This window comes from Podarcis liolepis (assembly GCF_965112155.1).
Source record: "Podarcis liolepis genome assembly, chromosome: 4".
NCBI classification, from domain to species: domain Eukaryota; kingdom Metazoa; phylum Chordata; class Lepidosauria; order Squamata; family Lacertidae; genus Podarcis; species Podarcis liolepis.
In genome coordinates, this window is record NC_139558.1 from 82,966,928 (window position 1) to 82,986,072 (window position 19,145).

General features: G+C 39.8%; 1 protein-coding gene across 1 annotated transcript in view; it reads left to right on the forward strand.

Annotated features, from left to right (window-relative positions):
• XPO4 (exportin 4) overlaps nt 1-15,065 on the forward strand; it is a 63,709-nt gene extending 48,644 nt beyond the window's left edge. The window contains exons 17-23 of the mRNA XM_083498870.1: nt 286-579; nt 2,214-2,394; nt 4,273-4,391; nt 5,466-5,596; nt 6,059-6,176; nt 6,995-7,087; nt 8,413-15,065. Coding sequence (XP_083354996.1) covers nt 286-579; nt 2,214-2,394; nt 4,273-4,391; nt 5,466-5,596; nt 6,059-6,176; nt 6,995-7,087; nt 8,413-8,610 — 1,134 coding nt within the window. The 3' untranslated portion in view covers nt 8,611-15,065. The remainder of the gene's footprint in view (nt 1-285; nt 580-2,213; nt 2,395-4,272; nt 4,392-5,465; nt 5,597-6,058; nt 6,177-6,994; nt 7,088-8,412) is intronic.
• The last annotated feature ends 4,080 nt before the right edge of the window (nt 15,066-19,145 follow it).

Here is a 19,145-nt window from a genome sequence, read left to right on the forward strand (position 1 = left end):
CCTGCTGGAACAGGTTAGGGGCCAATCTAGTCCAGCATTCTGTTCTTACAGTGGCCAACCTATAGGAAGTGGCCAACCTATAGGCCTATAGGAAGCACACCAGCAGGCTCTGAGCACAACAGCCCTCGATTCCCATCCATTGGCATTCAGAGACATACTGCCTCTCTAATGTAAGAGCTGCTCTCGCTGTGTTAAAAGTCAGAAATTTCACACCCCCAGCTGAGGTTGTTGTTACTGCTTTAACATGGAACTGCAACGCATTCTCTTTTGCTTCTTCCTCCGTAGGTCCTTCAACCGCTTCAGCAGCGGTTCTTGAATGTGATAAACCAAGAAAACTTCCAACAGATTTGTCAAGAGGAGGAGGTGAAACAGGAAATCACTGCCACCTTAGAGGCACTTTGCGGCATCGCTGAGGCTACGCAGATAGACAATGTAGCAATTCTCTTTAATTTTCTAATGGACTTCCTCACCAATTGCATTGGACTCATGGAGGTGTACAAGAATACACCAGAGACTGTTAACCTCATTATAGAAGTTTTTGTTGAAGTTGCACATAAACAAATATGCTATCTTGGAGAGGTAAATAACGGCGCAAATATACAATTTGGGTGTGGGTTTGGAGTGCAAGTTTCTGAAGACTGGAGCACTTGGGCAATCAATACTCAGCCCTTTTAATTCCCCTTAGTACTTGAGGTTTATGTTTCAGGCTATTCCAGGCCCTACTTGCCCACTACCTTTCAAACTTAAGAACTGCCTTGTATTCTTTTTCCAGTAAATCTATTCCTGAACAGCTGGACATATAGCAGCAGAAAATTTCCATAGGGAAACACAGACAATGAAGTTGTTGAAATGGAGTTCACAAACAGATGGGATGTTAGCAGATGGGCTGACTAGAGACTGGAAGTTTCTGGCTTACTAGCAGAAGTATTTGCCCATTTGTAGGTGTTTTTCTATGCTGTTCCATTGCCCATTTGGAATGGTTTTGGCTTGAACTCATGAGCATTTGTCCTCTACAGAGCAACAGAACAGCCCTCTCTCTTACACTGCTAGTCCGTGTGCACATGTGTGTGCATGTAACACATACAACATCTGTCATGCATCTGGGTTTCATGCATCTGATGAAGTGGTCTCTAGCCCATGAAGGAGTGCGGCACAATTAATTTGTTATGCCTTCAAGGTGTTAGCTTTGTGGTTTTTGCTGCAACAAACGTAATGTATTTACCACTCTGGAATTGGTTCAGTCAATCAAAAATCCTGCAGGATGGGCTGTTTTGGACCTAGTATTAACATAGTTTAACATTACAAGAACAAGACTAGCCTTCCTCCCAGGCTCACATGCTTCCCTCTCCTTCGTGTTGCTGATGGCATCTGTCTCAAGAAACAATGGAGTGTGCCTCCAGGGGTGAAGAGTGGCCACCGCAAATACCATACTTCTGCATCCATTTGTGACTTGCTGCAGTTTGCCATATTGTCCAGCCTCAAACAAAATGTGGTTAACCTTTACTATGATTGATGGATACAAGCTCACTTTAAGCCATAGTTTATGAAGCTGGCTTTTTACTTTAGGGATTCACACAACACACTATAAACTGCAGATAATCTAAAATGGTGGACGATTCTGATGTTGCAGCTGCACTTGAGAAGAAGAGAGGAGGTTGAAAGGGCATAAACTAGACTCATTCTCATAATGCCTTACATGAGTAGAAAAGGGGGCATTTGGTTCTTGACAACACATACAGTATTTTTGAATACTTTATTAATAAGTGGCAGATAGTTACACCCATAGGAACTTGAAAATGACTCTTGAAGAATGAGAAATTGTTTGTGGAATGCTCTCCCTGGGGAAACACACCTCATGCCGTCACTCAGTTTTTAGGCACCAGGCTTCAGTTGTTTTCTTTTATCTAGGCTTTTGGTGGTTAAGTTTTGGGGTTATATTTGGGTGTGATTTCAAACCTTTCCTGTGGTGCTCATCTTCAAATGGGATTGGCTAGGATTTGACTTCCTTATTGTATTGTTGGATGCACACTTGCAGGAAATTAGTTTTTTTTTCTTTCTATAAAGTGACAAATGCAATAAATAATAAAAAGACGGTATCCTAGAGAGTGTTAGAACAACGTAAGGAGTAATGGAAACTGTTTCTTAAGCTTACGGCTGTCCTTACTGAAACAAACGTACATTTCCCACTAAGCCGCCTCTTCTTTTCTTTGTAGTCTAAAGCCATGAATTTATACGAAGCTTGTCTGACCCTACTTCAAGTGTATTCCAAAAATAATTCAGGTAGGCAGCGGATAGATGTTACAGCAGAAGAGGAGCAATACCAGGATCTTCTTCTCATCATGGAACTCCTTACCAATTTACTTTCAAAAGAATTTATAGATTTCAGTGATACAGGTAAGGGAGAATTCAGAGTGGGGGTGGGAAGCATTGGGCACTTTACCTCTTGGCATTTGAGTATCTAAAGCAGGCATAGGCAAACTCGGCCCTCCAGATGTTTTGAGACTACAATTCCCATCATCCCTGACCACTGGTCCTGTTAGCTAGGGATGATGGGAGTTGTAGTCCCCAAACATCTGGAGGGCCGAGTTTGCCTATTCCTGATCTAAAGCTCAGATGGAGAACCTGTGGCCCTTAGATGTTGGAGGCCAGTGTGTTCTCCATTCCTTCTTCAGTATGAACCACCAGCTTTGATATGAACAAACTTGACCACTGAGATCATCCCCCCCCCCCCGATCTCAGTTTCCTCTTTTTTGTTTTTGTTACATTCATTGCTCCTTTTGTATTTTTAAAGTTTCATACTTTAACATTGTGTAATTTTGGAAGTCAGCTTGGAATTCTGATAAACTGGAAGGCAGGGTGTGAATCTCTTAAATGGAAGTGTTCTGTGTAAGTAGTGATGTTAAATTCTCGAGAATAATCTTTTCGAGAATGCTCTCGAGAATATTAGGGAATTTTCATTTAAAACAGGAGAATATTCATTTTAATGCATTGAAAATGATATGATTAGTTAATATGCATGTTTATTCGTGGGTAAACTTGTTCAGATGGCAACAAAAAACTGTATAGCTACTTTTATTCAATGGGGAAATGCAGTGAATTCACATTCTTTGTATTCTGTAGCTCACATCTTCAGAACTGCCAATGGCGAATGACACTATGCCCAGTAACTGGATTAAAAAAAATCATTTTTCATTACTTACACTGGCAATATCACAGCTCGACTTGTTATTTACTAGATTTTTTAATGTGGGTTGTAAAACTGGTTCTTACATTAGAATTTACAGTTTGTGGAGAATAATCTCCAGATAATTTTCTAGCAGAGAATATTCTAATTCTCGAGAATTTTCTCCACAGAATATTCTCACCTGTTTCTCACCTCACATCACTATGTGTAAGCATGGGTGCTGAAAATATGTGTATCATAAAGTTGTACATATCAGAATCAGGATTGTCTCTGACTCCCTTTGGACCATGCACGTGTAAATCCTGATTTATATCTGTAAGGTTTGAAAGTCTTTCTGAGTAGATAATTAAAGGTTATATGAGATGCTACACTGAGCTTTCCTAGAGATAGATTTTAACTTCATGATACTGAACTTTACAGGAAACTGTTGTGGCTAATTTATGCAATGCCTAGATTTTGTCCTTCCTGTACTTTGAACCAAAGAGATTTGTTGTACCACAAGGTAGATTTATAGCCAAATTATTAGGAGGCATTTGCTCTGAAATATATTCAAAGCATCTATTTCTAGACAACTTTAAATTGAAGAGTAAATACAATTTTTTAAAAAAACTCACAAACTTAAGTCTGTGATGCAGTTGGATTGCTCAATATCTCCTAGCTGGAATTGATGGCAGTTCTCTTATTTTAGAGTTGCCTTCCTTCCTTTCCTAGTTGGGTTTCAGATTCCTTTTGTCCATTGTGGAGTCCAAAGAAGAATCTGATCCACCCTCTGTAACTTTACACAATTTATTCTTTGCATCATTGCGTATAGTGAGTCTTTAAAAATACATCTGTACCAAGTCGTGGACACAGAACATGCAGAACTGGTATGTGTGCAACATTCTGCTTCTTAGTGCCTCTGAAAAGAAAATTAAGGCTAGCTACAGTGGCCAGAGTCAAGTTCAAGATGGACTTACTAGAATGCCTGTTCTGAACTCCAGTTGCTTCAGTGTGTGCTCATTATATATCAGACTTGTCAGGAAGGGAATGTGTATTTGTCTTAATGAGGCATATTTCAGATGTGCTGTTGTATCCCCCTTTCCTTTTAGATGAAGTATTTAGGGGACATGAGCCTGGGCAAGCAACAAGTAGATCTGTGTCAGCGGCCGACGTTGTCTTATATGGGGTGAATCTAATTCTGCCTTTAATGTCCCAAGACTTGCTAAAAGTAAGTACCGTTGAATGCAACATTGCAGAGAGGGTGGTGGTTTACAAGGCAACTGAAACTCTTAGCCCGCAAGTCTAGATGCACCAAGCCATTAAATACAGCAGTACATTTTCCACTGCTGCCTGCTCTTGTGTTCCTGGGTGGGAATACCAACCCATTCCTGGAAACTTTCTCCTTTTTCTGAGCTTTGTAAAGCATATGTACATGTGTATGTTAGCCTGAGGCTTGCAGAACAATCAAATTTTTCTAGGCAGCCTGGAACTGGCACAGCAATCAGGCTTTGATTTGGACCAATGCCAATGGGGCGGCTCAGTTTTCAGCTGCCTCAGCCTCTTACCACCCCGTCAGAACACCCCATTTGGGGCCTACTACAGACTGAAGCTGCTGGGAAGCCCACCAGTGGTAGTTCTGTCCACCCAGCGTTTCAGTGGACTGGCTTGGTGAAGCCAGTTGTAATTTTTCAGAAATGCCTTTAAATTAAAATGCGGGGTGGGACTGTGTACACCACCTTGAATTCATTGGAGGAATGTTGAATATACAGACATACCTTGGTTCTCGAACAAAATGCGTTCCGGGAGTCCTTTTGACTCCCGGAACCGTTTGAAAACCAAAGTGCAGCTTCTGATTGGCTGCAGGAGTGTCCTGCAGCCAATCGGAAGCCGTGCAAGATGTTCGGCTTCTGAAAATCGTTTGAAAACTGGAACACTCATTTCCGGGTTTTGATCATTCGTGAGCCGATTTGTTTGGGAGCCAAGGCGTTCGGCTTCCAAGGTAGCACTGTAAATACAAATGAATATTTTTACATCAAATTGACTTCTACCTGCCATAATTCAGCAATTTTTATTCTTAAATCATAGCTTTTAAAATTATTTTTCTTTGCATAGCCTGTGTGTTTTGAATTAACAATTTGGAACTAGCCTGCAGGATCCGGACTATGTATAAACTGAAGACATCTATATTGTATTTTATAGTATTTTGTTTTTGACTAACCTGGTGTTTATAATCTGGTGCTAGAATAGAGGTTTGTATTTTAAGAAGCCTAATTAACCAAGATTTCTCTATTCCTTCCTATAGTTTCCGTCGCTGTGTAATCAGTACTACAAACTAATTACTTTTATTTGTGAAATATTCCCTGAGAAAATTCCACAGCTTCCAGAAGACTTGTTTAAAAGCCTTATGTATTCCTTAGAATTAGGGATGACTTCGTATCCTTTTTGGTGAACTTCTGTGCCTCCCTTTGCCTTTAGCCAGTGTGCCTCTCTACTGACCCCCTTACATGTACATGTTTGAGCGCTAAACTCTCTCTTCCCTTTCTTTAATTGCATTTGAGTTGAAGCGTGAGAAAAATTGATTAAGAAACCTTTTCTGGAAACATTTTGTAGGGTTGAACCAATATATAATCATTCTTAGAGTGGACCTATGGAAATCAAGTTGACTTAAGTTAGTTGTGATAACTTGTCCTATTGATTTCAGTTGGTCCACTGTAAGTCTGGACTTGTGCCTCTAAGGAGAATGCTGACAATTTTTTAACAAATTTCTCTATGAAGGTCTTGTGTTCTTTAAATCTAGTTGGCAAGTTACAAGGTCTAATGGCTGATATTTTCCTGATGCCACGTTCCTGTTTTCAGTAGCAAATGTTTTTTGATTCCTTGACTTTGATTAATCAGAATGAGTTCGGACGTTTGCCAGCTCTGCTTGGAAGCTCTGACCCCATTGGCAGAACAGTGTGCAAAAGCACAGGAGACCGATTCATCCCTCTTTTTAGCAACAAGGCACTTTCTTAAGGTGAGAGGGGTGTTCCGTATCTTAACTGTCTTGTGAGTTGCGGGCGTGGACCTATTCATTTTATTTCCCTAGAAAGCAAAGTCAGTATCCATGTTCTGAATCAGAAGTGAACTGAAACTCGAATCCAAAGAGACAGGAGTGGAAGGAGAAAGTGTGTTAGTGCCGTTCCTCAAACTATTGCCCGAGTAGCACATGTCTCAAAGGTTGTGCTCCAGTAGAAGAAATGACAAATAAGGAGAATACAAGGTGTGGGGTATAAACTCTAGTGAGCTGTGCCAAGTTCTTAAAATGAGCTTCTGCAAAAACTTTAGGGTGCAAAAACTGGATTGGGAGTTGCCTTGCACAACACTTCTGCTATGGCATTGTTTCTAGAAGTTGGGTCTCCAGCTGCTATTGGACTACAACTCCCATCATCCCTGACCACTGGTCCTGCTAGCTAGGATACACACTATGTAATATTCCTTCTTCTGATATTTAATGTAGAATGATGTTTGCAACCAAACAAGAAAGCGGTCATATCTATTCAAGGAGCCAAATTTATCGTAAAACTCTCTGGGATAGTTATCTGAAGGGCAGAATAAAAATAAATAAAGGAGTAGTTCCTCCGGCTCAATGGATATGCATTGAATCATTCACAGGAGCTGATTTCAACAACTCCCTCCCTCCACCTCACAGATCTGTGTGCAATTTTAAAGTTTGTTTATTGCGGCTGTCTTGAATAGCTATGACGTCTCGTACAGGTTCTGATTTTCAGCTGTTAACATGTATACAAAACTGATTTCAAGGTTATTAAGTCACTTCATTTTATTACAATTTAGATGGTTTTTGATATGCTGGTACTGCAAAAGCACAATACAGAAATGACAGCTGCAGCGGGTGAAGCGTTTTACACGTTAGTATGTTTGCATCAGGTATGAGCTTCTGCGTTTTTATTATTCTCTTCACTTCCAATGATCACAGCTGTGATGGTTCTCAAAATGTCAAGCAGCTTACGTCAGGGTCGAGAATATACTGCCTCTAGGAAGTTAACAACAAGTAACTTTGGATCCTGCATTTATTCTCACCAGTAATGTTCAGCCACCTATTTCCATGCAGAATAATTCTAATAATGGATAGGAATCTTAAGAGGCCTGTGCATGCGTGAAGAAGTAAGAGGTGTCTGGGAGAGTGAAGCTCCCTCTTGCATGAATGGAAGTCAGTCACACCTTGCCCTCAGCCTTAAATTCACCTGGTGGACTGAGACATCACCCTCTTCCTAAGCCTTGGCGCGTGCGCACACACACGCACACACAATCCCAGAACTGTAATAATTAAATATTGACAAACCTCAAATGGCTGTTATTAATACAGTGGTACCTCGGATTAAGTACTTAATAAGTTCCAGAGGTCCGTTCTTAACCTGAAACTGTTCTTAACCTGAAGCACCACTTTAGCTAATGGGGCCTCCTGCTGCCACCGCGCCACCAGAGCACGATTTCTGTTCTCATCCTGAAGCAAAGCTCTTAACCCAAGGTGCTATTTCTGGGTTAGCGGAGTCTGTAACCTGAAGCGTATGTAATCCGAGGGACCACTGTACTACTAGGATCTATGTGAAATCCTTGGATTTACACGATATAAGTGCTGATATCTCTTCAATTACAATGGTTTTTTTCTAGTTTTTCAAATATAATTTGTACTTTTCAAGTTTATACATTTCACTAATTTTATACATTTCACTAATTTTACAATCATTTTAACATTTCAAAACTTGACTTCCTTCCCCCTCTTTCTGCAGTTCCTTAAATTAATTTTTAGTATCCTCTGCATATCCAAATTAACTTAATTTGCTCATTTATTCATCTTCTTTAAATATATACTCTTATAACTGCGGATTATTACAATAATCCTGCCAATGTTCTTATCTGTTTACAATTTATCTGTAAATATTCAAGAAAACATTTCCATTATTTTATAAAAAGTTTATTCTCTTGATTTCTTACAGCATGTATGTTATCTTATAACATACATGAATAAATTTCTGTACATTGTAGGTAGTTCTGTCCATATAAATCCCAAAAGAAAAGATTATGGAGTTTTTTTACAAAGGTTATTTTACACATCCTTTAAAGAAGGTTATTTTTTATCATATGTGGTGGTCTTGTTGTAAGGTTAAAGCTTACTGGGAAATGATATATAAAGAAATGAAAAGGACATCAATTAGTGTTCTATCTTGTAACGAAGACTCTCTTCTTCACAGGCAGAATATTCTGAATTAGTTGAAACATTATTAACAAGTCAACAAGATCCTATAATTTACCAGCGATTAGCAGATGCCTTCAACAAGCTTACCGCAAGCAGCACTCCACCAACTTTGGACCGTAAGCAGAAGATGGCCTTCCTCAAAAGTTTAGAAGACTTTATGTCAAATGTCGGTGGTCTCCTCTGTGTAAAATAAACACCAGAACTGTATGCCTAACCTTGACCCTTTCTGCAAAATGCACTGAAAAATGCTGAAAGCTGACTTAATTTTAACGCCTGTTTCTGGGTTTTTTGCAGCCATCCAAGATTTTAGAGAGCCTGGAAGTTTTTATATAGTGCAGTGGAATAGGAGGTGTCAACTCTAAAATCAGCTTCTGCTAATGTCTGTTAGCCACAGTCTGTCATACCTTTTTATGTTGTACAGAATAAACAGAAAAACTGAAATCTTCAAAAAAGAGAGAGAGAAAGAGGGAGAGAAAAGAATTCCACAAGTGTATACAGATGTGGGCACAGTCAAAATAACCAGTGCCTTGTCCCAAATGGCCTCAAATAGTGACGATTCAGATTCCTAATTTTGTTGCTGTTACTATAAACCCTTTTAGTGTGTGATTTAGACACATACAGAACTGTAAAACAATTTTAAGCTTTATTTTCCCCCCTCTGAAAACTATGTGTGTAATTAAGAGAAGAAGAAGAAGAAGAAGAAGAAGAAGAAGAAGAAGAAGAAGAAGAAGAGGAGAAAACACCAAATGATTATTTTTTAACGTGGATTTAGGGGGTTTTGGGGGGGATTCTTGTTTTGGGGGGGTTTTGTGTTTTTTTTTTACATCAACCTGGCGTTGCATGTTTGTGTAATACAAGTTTCTACATTATATGCTGCTGCCCTAAAGTTCAGAAAGAAGAAAGGTGTATATTTTTGTTTCCCCTGAAATGAACTTTAGGAACTGTAGCCATCTCATTGCCTTAATTTAAAAGAAATAATAATAATAATAATAAAAATAGCTGATGTAAGTTAGGTGAGAAATCTAAGGCAAGTTTGGGTCTTCAGAACTGTTTTAGAATGTTGGCATTAAGCTGCCATTGTACCTGTTTGCAGCCCTCCTCCTGTGTTTGAGAGTATTATGTCCGTGTGAGTGTAAAGAGAGAAGTTCATGTGTAATTTTACTTTCGATATCTATTGATTCATGCCCAGGTTGTACACAACTGCAGTGTATTTTTAGACTGAACTAGACTGAATTTGTTGAAGCAATAATGTTTCAAATGGTGTAAATTATTAATTTCTACAAACTATTTTTTATGTTGGGGCATTAGATCCGATGGCTAGACTCCGCGAGTGTCAGACTTGTCTAGCCATAAGCCGTGAACGCTTGATCTTCAAGATTCAGAATACCGAACTGTGGTCTGATGTCTTGCCACCACTGTCAGATTCTGCGGTGCTTGTCTTCTGCTGCTCTGATCCCACTCATTTAATGTGTTGGCACTTTAAAAAAAAATAATATGTAAGATTATCTTTATGGTTTCATCCTGCACCCACCAAATAGGAGGTTGCCATGGGAACGAAGTGGCAGGAACTCAAGAATATGGAAGCAGGGAATTTTTGAATAGTTGCAAGCCAAACTAAACCAATGCTAATGCGTATGCTGCTGGTTAAAACGAACTGTTTTGATGAAGGAAGGGGATAATTTGTCTCCAAGGCCTTGTGCTTCATCCTCTGCAAGATTCCCCCCCCCGCCCCCCGCATTGGATATTTCCAAGTAGTAATTTTTTTACATTTTATATGGGGATGTATAAAACACTCGCCTCTGTATAAGCATCATGTTTTCAATTCTTTGCCACCCTTGAGCTGTTCATCTCAAAATTTAATCACACTACCTGATGCGTGAGTGTATACACGCACACACACATTGTGGAATTTTGTAAGGGTCCAAAACATAACTTCTTCAATTCCTTCTTGGTAAGCCATGAACCCAGAAATCAAGAGAGGGATTTGTCACTGCTTCTGCAAAACCTTTTCATAGAATGAAGACAGGCAGGAGCAAGTTGTTTCCTTGAATAAGTTCTGAAATACTTAGGGCTCAATTGAGATACCGCTACTAAACCATGGCTTTGCCTTCAAGAACACACCCTGGGCTCATGCATTCCCTTCTCCCCTTGCAGGCTTGTGCATTCCCCCCATGTTCCATTGTGCCGTATTTTGCAGTGATGGCTGAATGGTGCAAATGTTGGTTTCTACTAGCCATAATTTTTATCCAAACTAAAAACCACTCGTTTGAGGGCCATGGTTTGGCTGTGACATCTGAACTGAGCCCAAGTCTCTTCCTTCTCGGTTAATATTGTTTTACCTGTTTTCCTAGTCCAATGTTAGTGTTGTTCTGTAGAATGAGGAAATTTCTTTGGTGCCTGTTTGTTTGAAAATTCAGTTCCTGTGGCTTCACCAAAGCCATACTCACTCTAATTATGACAGATTCTGAGTGTGTCCTTTTAAATGATTTAATAATTCGGGGGGTTCTAAAACAACAGCTTTCAAAACATGACCGGTTGTGTTGAAGGCCGTTAACGGTTAGCAAAATAGGCAAATGTGTAGCCTAGGTTTCACAGATGGCAACTACATAGCAAATTGGGGTGTAACTCAATTGCATTTTTCAGTTATTGTGTATAACTGCTCTAGTTTATATAACTAGTGATTAAAATTGGTGCCATGTGAACCTCGATAATTTCTGGAAATATGAGATAAGAGGGTTATCTCTAGAAGCTTTGAAAATAAGGGGGTCTGCAAGATTCCTTTTAAAGTGTAAAAAACTTGCAAGGGAATAGTGAAACTTGCCCAAGAATTCTACGTTTCCGGCTGGCTTGGGGAAAGATCTACCAAACACTGCTGCTTTGCAGCCTCCATTTTTTTCCAGGGCATGTGCTACAGGCTTCTGTAGATGCTAGTGCAAAATGAATGGAACTTGTGAACAACAATGCTTGGCAGACTGGCTCTAAAATTAAGAGTTGTCATGGATTATTTGTAATCTTAAACTTTCTTCCTCATTTTAAATGTATGTTATATTAAAGGGACACTGTCCAGTACATTTTTACCTGAAATTTTTGTAACTGTTAGTAATATCTAAGAAGGCTGACTATCTTTTCTGTTTTTTGTATTTTTTAAAAGTATAAATGACATTCAATCTTGTCTTTCCCCATCCGACATGTTTCCAGATGTCACAATATGTATCTCCAGCTTCTGAATGTTAGCATTTTACCAATTTCAGAGATTTATAGTAGCTCTGGAAACCTGACTTGGTGCCTATGCACCTTCACCACACTGGAGAGCTCTTTTATTACTTGACTATGTCCATGTCTTTAAAAGAAAGCAATCTTTAATGAGATAATATGTACTTCTATTAGTGGGGGCACAAACAAAGCTCATGGAAGTCAATAAAAAATAATAATGCATTTCAGTTGGCTGTTAATTTAAGCCATGCGACCTTTTTTAAAAGAAATTGGTTCATTAACATAAGAGCACTTTGTTTTGGCACACAGTGAGAAATTACAGAAAATGCTTTAAAAATTTGATTTATGCAAGAATCTGTTATGCAAGCCACAGATGTATAATTCTAACATATAAAAATATTGAATGTGGTGTTTGGACGCTTCCATGGGATGTCTGTTCTCATGATAAGCACGCCAGTCCTGCTCCCCCCAAGGTTAAAGTCAGTCTTTCCAAAACATTCATTACTCTTAGGGATAGCTTTTTAAAATTCCACCCTGCTAATTGCTAGATTGTTCAAAGCATATGAATCTGACTGACACAGTTTAATGCATCTAGAGTAAACTAGAGGATTGAACACGGGGAAGTTAACTTTGAACTCATCATGGGAGTCAATAGAAGTGTTAGCATATTTATAGCCAAAAGAACCAAACAGGAATTCTAATTTGTTCTTTCGTCTGGTTCTTGAAGAGTTTTTTGTACATAAAACAAATATATTCAAAGTGTGGATAGATATTTAATGGTCTCAACTTGCAACAGAGCTAAAAATCTGAAAACAATTGTAATCTAAGTTCATAAGTTTTAAAGGCATACCTCCTAGCAAAATGTATTATCACAAATTATTGTTGAAATGAAATATAGGGGGGCGGGGTGGTGAGTGAGTTTACATTTCAGTGAAAAAGAATCCTAAATTCTAATAGCAGTTCTGTCCTCCATGACCTTTAGCCAAGTGAAAGTTATTCTTCCCGTATTCACAAATACTGGGTATAATGCTTGTCAAGCAATTAAACAATTGTATATTATTGTGAAGTGCTTAGAATCTAGCTCCATATGCTAACTATAACATCTACTATTTGACAGTTAATTGACTACAATGTAAACTAAAAGAAAGCCCTGTGATCACAAAAACACACAAACAAAGCAATGTTTCACACTAATAGTCCACATTTGTATAATTATTCTAAAATTGGGTGTAGTAGGTATGGTAGGTCTTTCCAGTCTTGCAATAGGGCAGAATCAAGGATGATATTTAATTTGGAAATAGGTTGGGTTATGTGAACTACTTCTAGGCCAGAAATTGGTTATGTGTGCAAAAGCGCCTCACAGGCAAACAAAAACCATCTGAAATCATTGGTAACTCGGAGAAACTTTCTTTTCCTGACTGAGCTGACTGGAAGGGTATGCTTTTTGTCGAGTTGGCCAGCTGATGTTTGTGGAGTCATCTCTGTAACTTGAGATTCTTCACTACTTTGAGAAGTCCTCTAAGTAGAACATGTTCTTTTTGGACTTCCATGCTATGCAAAATTTGGCAAATATGCAAAATCTTTTTTTTTTTCATGATGCAGAACACAATTTAATGCCATAATGCTAAAGGTCCTGTAAGATGTAGGTCATGAAGGTTGCAATCCTACACACCCTAGGAGCGAGCTCCATTGAATTCAATGGGACTTATTTCTGAGTAGATATGTGGAGTGTTGCGCTGTAAATTTTGTACATTTAAACATAATTCACCATAAGACTGAAGTAGAACATGAAACCTTTTCAGTTCTCAGCCTGGTCTCAATTAATCAAAAAATGGAATGACAGTGCTGAAATTGCATAAGAGTTCCTGAATCCCACTGCATATCAGAGTAAATTGAATATCCCATGATAAAGAGGAAGCTGACATTAAAAAGCCATAGGTTATAGTCACCTAAGAAGCCAGAATACAGGTGGCAAAGGGTTCCTTATGAAACTTTATTTTTTGTGGTGTTCATATTCTTGCTTTTTCCACCACAATCTCCCTTTGCTCTGAATTCTGAAATACTGTTTTCCAATTGTTTCTACTCAAGATAAGTTTATAGTAGCACATTTTAAACCCAGTTTGGGAGTTATTCAGCTTTCTACCTCTGTGTGCCACCAAAATCTGAGTAGAATATGGGCCATTTGCTCTTGGTATTGCAGTGAAATGAGCATTCAGTATTGGGAAGAGGCAACCAGGGTGCAATTAACATTGCAAAATCACAATTGCCTTCCCAACACCTCAGATGCTGTTTTGTTTTCTCGTCTCTTACGACGCCAATTTTAGGAGCTGGAAAAACATGTTAATCTTGGGCAACTAACAGTTTGTCTTCAAATTATTGAGGCTTGCCGTTGACTGAGTAATGCTAGCCTGTTTCTTTTCACAGATGAGCATCATCAACTTGGAAACCCTTAAATTTACCCATCACTGCCCTTTCTCCTGCTCACACTCTATTTTTCAGCTTCATGCTATGATTGTATATCTCATTAATGAAGAACTATTGCTGTAGGATTTTTACCAACCTGCCTTGTTCAGCAAATGAATTCTCTCTAGAACAGCATTTGAGTGGAAGGGAAAGGAGAAACATTCTTTTAATCCTGGCTGGATACTGAAACATCAGACCTTTCGTTTAATTGACAGTGGGTTATGTTTTTTTTTAAAGAAAAACACCCATAAATGTAGCACCACAATCTTGGTGCTTCAATGTGCATCGTTCAGTACAGTCTTTGGGTTTGGTATTCTTTGCTGGGTGACTAGTAAAATGTTTTATTGCAGAAGTCTTGGAAGTATAGATTGCAACTTTTTCTTTATTACACCTAATAATGCTTGCTTCTACATGAATGTTTGACTATCTGAGCTTCTGTCTTCAACTCTAAAAATCATTGTATTGCCTTTTACCAAAAAGTGGGATTATATAACAGGCTTACGTTTCTTCTATCTGTTCTGAAGCAAGAGGTGGTTGCTGCAAGCAAGACTACAGTACAAATAGTTTTGTCTGGTTTATTCTTCCGGTAAACTTAGTAAGTCAATGTCAACACTGCAAAATAGCTGGGGCGGGGGAACCAATATCCAATGTTTGTCACACCTGCTCTTAACTGTTGTGTCTATGGTTCATTTTTCTTGATCTGCTCCATCGCTTTTAAAACAGCATTTTGCTACTTTTGAACTATTGCTCTATTTACCAGAGAATCTTAGGAAGATCTCTTCTCACCAGATCAACACTTAACCGCGGTGAATGCTTATACGTACTCTTCTACCACCCTAATGAAAGACTGTTCTGCTGAAGTTCTCTCGGACTGCCTTCAGGCTTTTATGCACTTTTGTGACTTTACGGCCGTTGAAATGAATTGTCTTGCAAATATTTTGATAAATGCATATGTATTAAAAACAAACAAAACCAAATTGCCTCAGGAAAGCAAGTTACAATAGGTACCTGTCTCTTATTTTAACTGAAATATATATATATATATCTCCATCTACAGTCTTTAAAATAGGCGCATCATGTTTAGAGACGAGAACTGTAACTTGGGAAAACCATCAACACTGATTATTAGTTTAACGTGGTAAAGCAAAACCTTGTTCACATTTAAACATTCCCGTCCCCCCGTAATGTTGATTTCTATATTTGGTTCCTTTCATACTTTTAGAACAGAGCATAAGAATGAGGAATGAACAAACCACATGTAGGTGTCTATAGGTTATCCATTTCCCTTGGGAAAATCTGTCACTGTACATACTGGTTTGCTATTGAATTCATTTTTGTTCTACTTCTAATTATACTGGTTTTGCTAAAATACATCTTCTTTTTCTTTCTGCTTTTTCTGGTGACTGCTGCAAAGGTATGGGAAGGGAAGGTGTTCTGCCAGCTTTACAGATACAGTGGTACCCCGCAAGACTAACGCCTCGCAAGACGGAAAACCCGCTAGAACGAAGCTCCGATGCCGGGCGGGGGGGCGGGGACACCTTCTCCCGCCGCCCAGCTTCGGATAGCTTTCCTGAAGACTTGGGGTGGGAGGAGGGTTTTCCTTCCCACCGCCAACATTCAGAATGCTGTTCTGAATGTTGGTGGTGGGGAGGAAAAACCCTCCTCCCACGCAAGCCCCGGGAACAGAGGGAAAGCGCTGCACGCCTTCCCCTCTGTTCCCGTACCTGTCCTGAAGGCTTGCGGTGGGGAGAAAAGCCCTTCTCCGCACCGCCAGCCTGGCAAGCGGTTTCCCTAGGAACGCATTGATTTTCAATGCATTCCTATGGGAAACCGTGCTTCGCAAGACGAAAAACTCGCAAGAAGAAAAAACTTGCGGAACGAATTAATTTTGTCTTGCGAGGCACCACTGTATGTCAGAATGGTATTTGTCATAGTCAGTGGAAGTGGGGTTAATTTAGTGGAAGACAAGCCTCTTGAATTTTTATTGGAACAGTTATGATGTTCAATATATGGGAATGTTTTTATTGCCTAGTATTTCGTATTCAGCAGTCTCTTTAGCCAATCCCAGACACTAGTTTTCTCAGGGAACTCTGCTGCTCATATGGATGACCAGTACAGTCAACAAGCTAGGTGCTTACAGACCAGAAAGCTGTAAAAATTGGCATGAGAGAGCAGCAGCTGTTGTTCAAATCTAGTGAAGTTATCTCCCAAACCTTGGATTTTAAGTGCTGCTTCAACAAATAAATACTCTTTAATTTCTGGATTAGGTGGTATTGTTGCTGGAGAAATGCCTGAAATTATTCATTGGTTACCCACCCACCCACTTTGAAATGTATGGTCTTATATTGATTACCTATTAGAATATCTATTGAGGCAAAGCCACATATGCTCTGGGGTGGGGAATTATGCTGATGCCGTTGGATCCTAAATTGAGTACCCTTGTAATAAAAAGGATGGACATGGGTACTGTGGGTTAGAGAGGAGTTGCATAGAATTAAAACCTACTGATCAGCAGAATGTACTGTAGTTGAGTATAGATTCATAGAATTGCAGAGTTGGAAGGGACCTTGAGGGTCATTCATTCCAACCTCCTGCCATGCAGGAATCTCAACTAGCTCACACTTGACAGGAGGCCTTCTGCTTAAAAAACTGCCAAGGAAGGCGAGTCCACAACCTCCCAAGGGAGTCTGTTCTATTGTTGAACAGCTCATACTGTCAGAAAATTCTTCCTGATGTTACGTTGGAATCTCTTTTCTTATAACTTAAAACCATTGGTCTGCGTCCTAGCTTCTAGAGCAGGAGAAAACCCTGCATATATGCTCCACCCTGAATATGATAGCCCTTGAGATATTTGAAGATGACTATAATATCTCCTCAGTCGTCTCTTTACCAGGCTAAACATACCCAATTCTATCAACTGTTCCTCATAAGGCTTGGTTTCCAGACCCTCGATGATTGATGGTTGCCCTCCTCTGCACACATTCCAGCTTGCCAAAAGCCTTACTGAAATCAAGATACACTATTTCCACAACATTCCCTTGATCCACCAAGCTTGTAACTATCAAAAAAAGAAAGAAAGAAACGAGATTTGTCTGTTATGACTTGTTTATTGAGAAACTCCTGTTCGGTCTTTGTGATCACAGCATCCTTTTCTAAGTGCTCATACGCAGATTGATGTCAAGCTGGTGGTCTTTCCCTCCCTTTTTGAAGATTAAGACAACATTTGCATGTCTCCAATCTGTAGGGACCTCACCTTCAAGAATTCTCAAAAATTATAGACAGAGACTGAGATTACATCCACAAGATCCTTTAGTACTCTCAGGTGCTGCTCATCAGGCCCTGAATATTTAAATTCATTTAAAGTAGCTAGGGGTTCCCTTACTGCCTTTCCCCCCTATATTGGGCTGCAGCTCCCTCCCTGTATTGTTTATTCTGTTATCACTAGGTTGGACACTGCTTTCCTTTGGAGTGAAGACAAAGTAGGCTTTGAGCAGTTCATTAATTCTAATTTATTGCAGTGGTGTACTTTGGGGCAGATATTTAAATATTAGTATTTCCTTGTCTCTTGCTCATTGTGTAAGTTTTTGTTGCCACACTCTTGCGGTTTGAAAATGTGAGGGGCATGTTTGGTGTAGAAGTAGTTACTAAAATTTCTATGCAGTCTCTAGACCAAACAAAAATTGTACTTCATCAAAGTATCACCTGAGGAGTTAGGGTTGGGCTGAAATATTGGCTTGAACACAGGCTGGAATCTGAACAACATAGAGCCATTGGGCTTACGTATCTCCTTTGCTCATAGCAAAGCAGACTAAGAGGATTTGTAATACAGCCAGCCGGTTTGCTGTTTGTAGGTGGGGTGGAGGCTCCTGTACAGTGTGCACCAGCTTGCTTTAAAATTCTGGGACTCAAAAGTAAAACTTGAAAACATGTTCATGCATATTATATATGCAATGCGTCATCTATTCGGCATTTTTGTATGATGTTTTCACCCACGTTTGTGGATATATTCCAGTCTTGGCCCCAAATACAGTGGGTAAGCTATAGCAGCTGCTGGTGGCATGAAAAAGAAAGATAATCCGGAGAGGGTACAGAAAGGGAATGGTGCATTTGGGAGGGATGATGTGCCTTGTTTAGGTGCTATACAAAGACATAAACACACATGATCAGATCGGTTGCTCTTCCCATTTGTTCTACTAGTAGACAAGGGGGATGCAATTCATAGAGTCTGTGTCTCTGCAAGGAAGAGAGCCCCTCTCCATATTCCAGGGCATAACAGTACCAAGATGGAAAAAGCAGTGATTTAACACACCTGAGTGTTGTTCAGCTTTCAGCAGCCATACGCTCTTCACCACAACAAACTACCGGTAGTTCCAATTAACAGAAGAAGAAAAAGGGCCATGGCAGTGGGAACAGTAGGAGAACAGCTCTCACCCAAACTAAAGAAACATACTACTACAATCAGGATTACTGTGTCCCACCTTCCACCCTGCAGTGAGAAAGAAAGGGAGACACAGGGAAGATTCTTTCAATCTCCTGACTTAAATAAGAACCAATATTTGATTTTTCTGCAGAAAGGATCCTAAGATGGGATATTCAACAGCTCTCCCCATATGGGTCAGGAACTTGCCTGAGCAACCATCTATAGTCAGATGTAAGGTAAACAGCATTTCCATGCAGTCTGGCTTCTGTCATGGTGCTCTTGCACCAGAAGTGGTTTAGTCATACTGGACGCATGACCCTGGAAAGCTATCTGGGGACAAATGCTGGCTCCCTCGGCCTGAAAGCAAGATGAGTGCTGCACTCCATAGTCGCCTTTGGCTGGACTTAACTGTCCAGGGGTCCTCCCCTACACTGAGACTTTCTTCTGGAGCACCCTCCTGCTGAACAAAGCTTTGACCAAGGAAAATGTATCTGATCCATAGTACCTGATAAAGGAAGAAACTGAGGACCAGGTGGCTATCCTACAGATATCAGCCAGGAGCTTTAATACTGGGTGCAGCCAAGGTAGCAGCACGCCTAGTGGAGTGAGCAATAATGCCCCCAGACACAGCA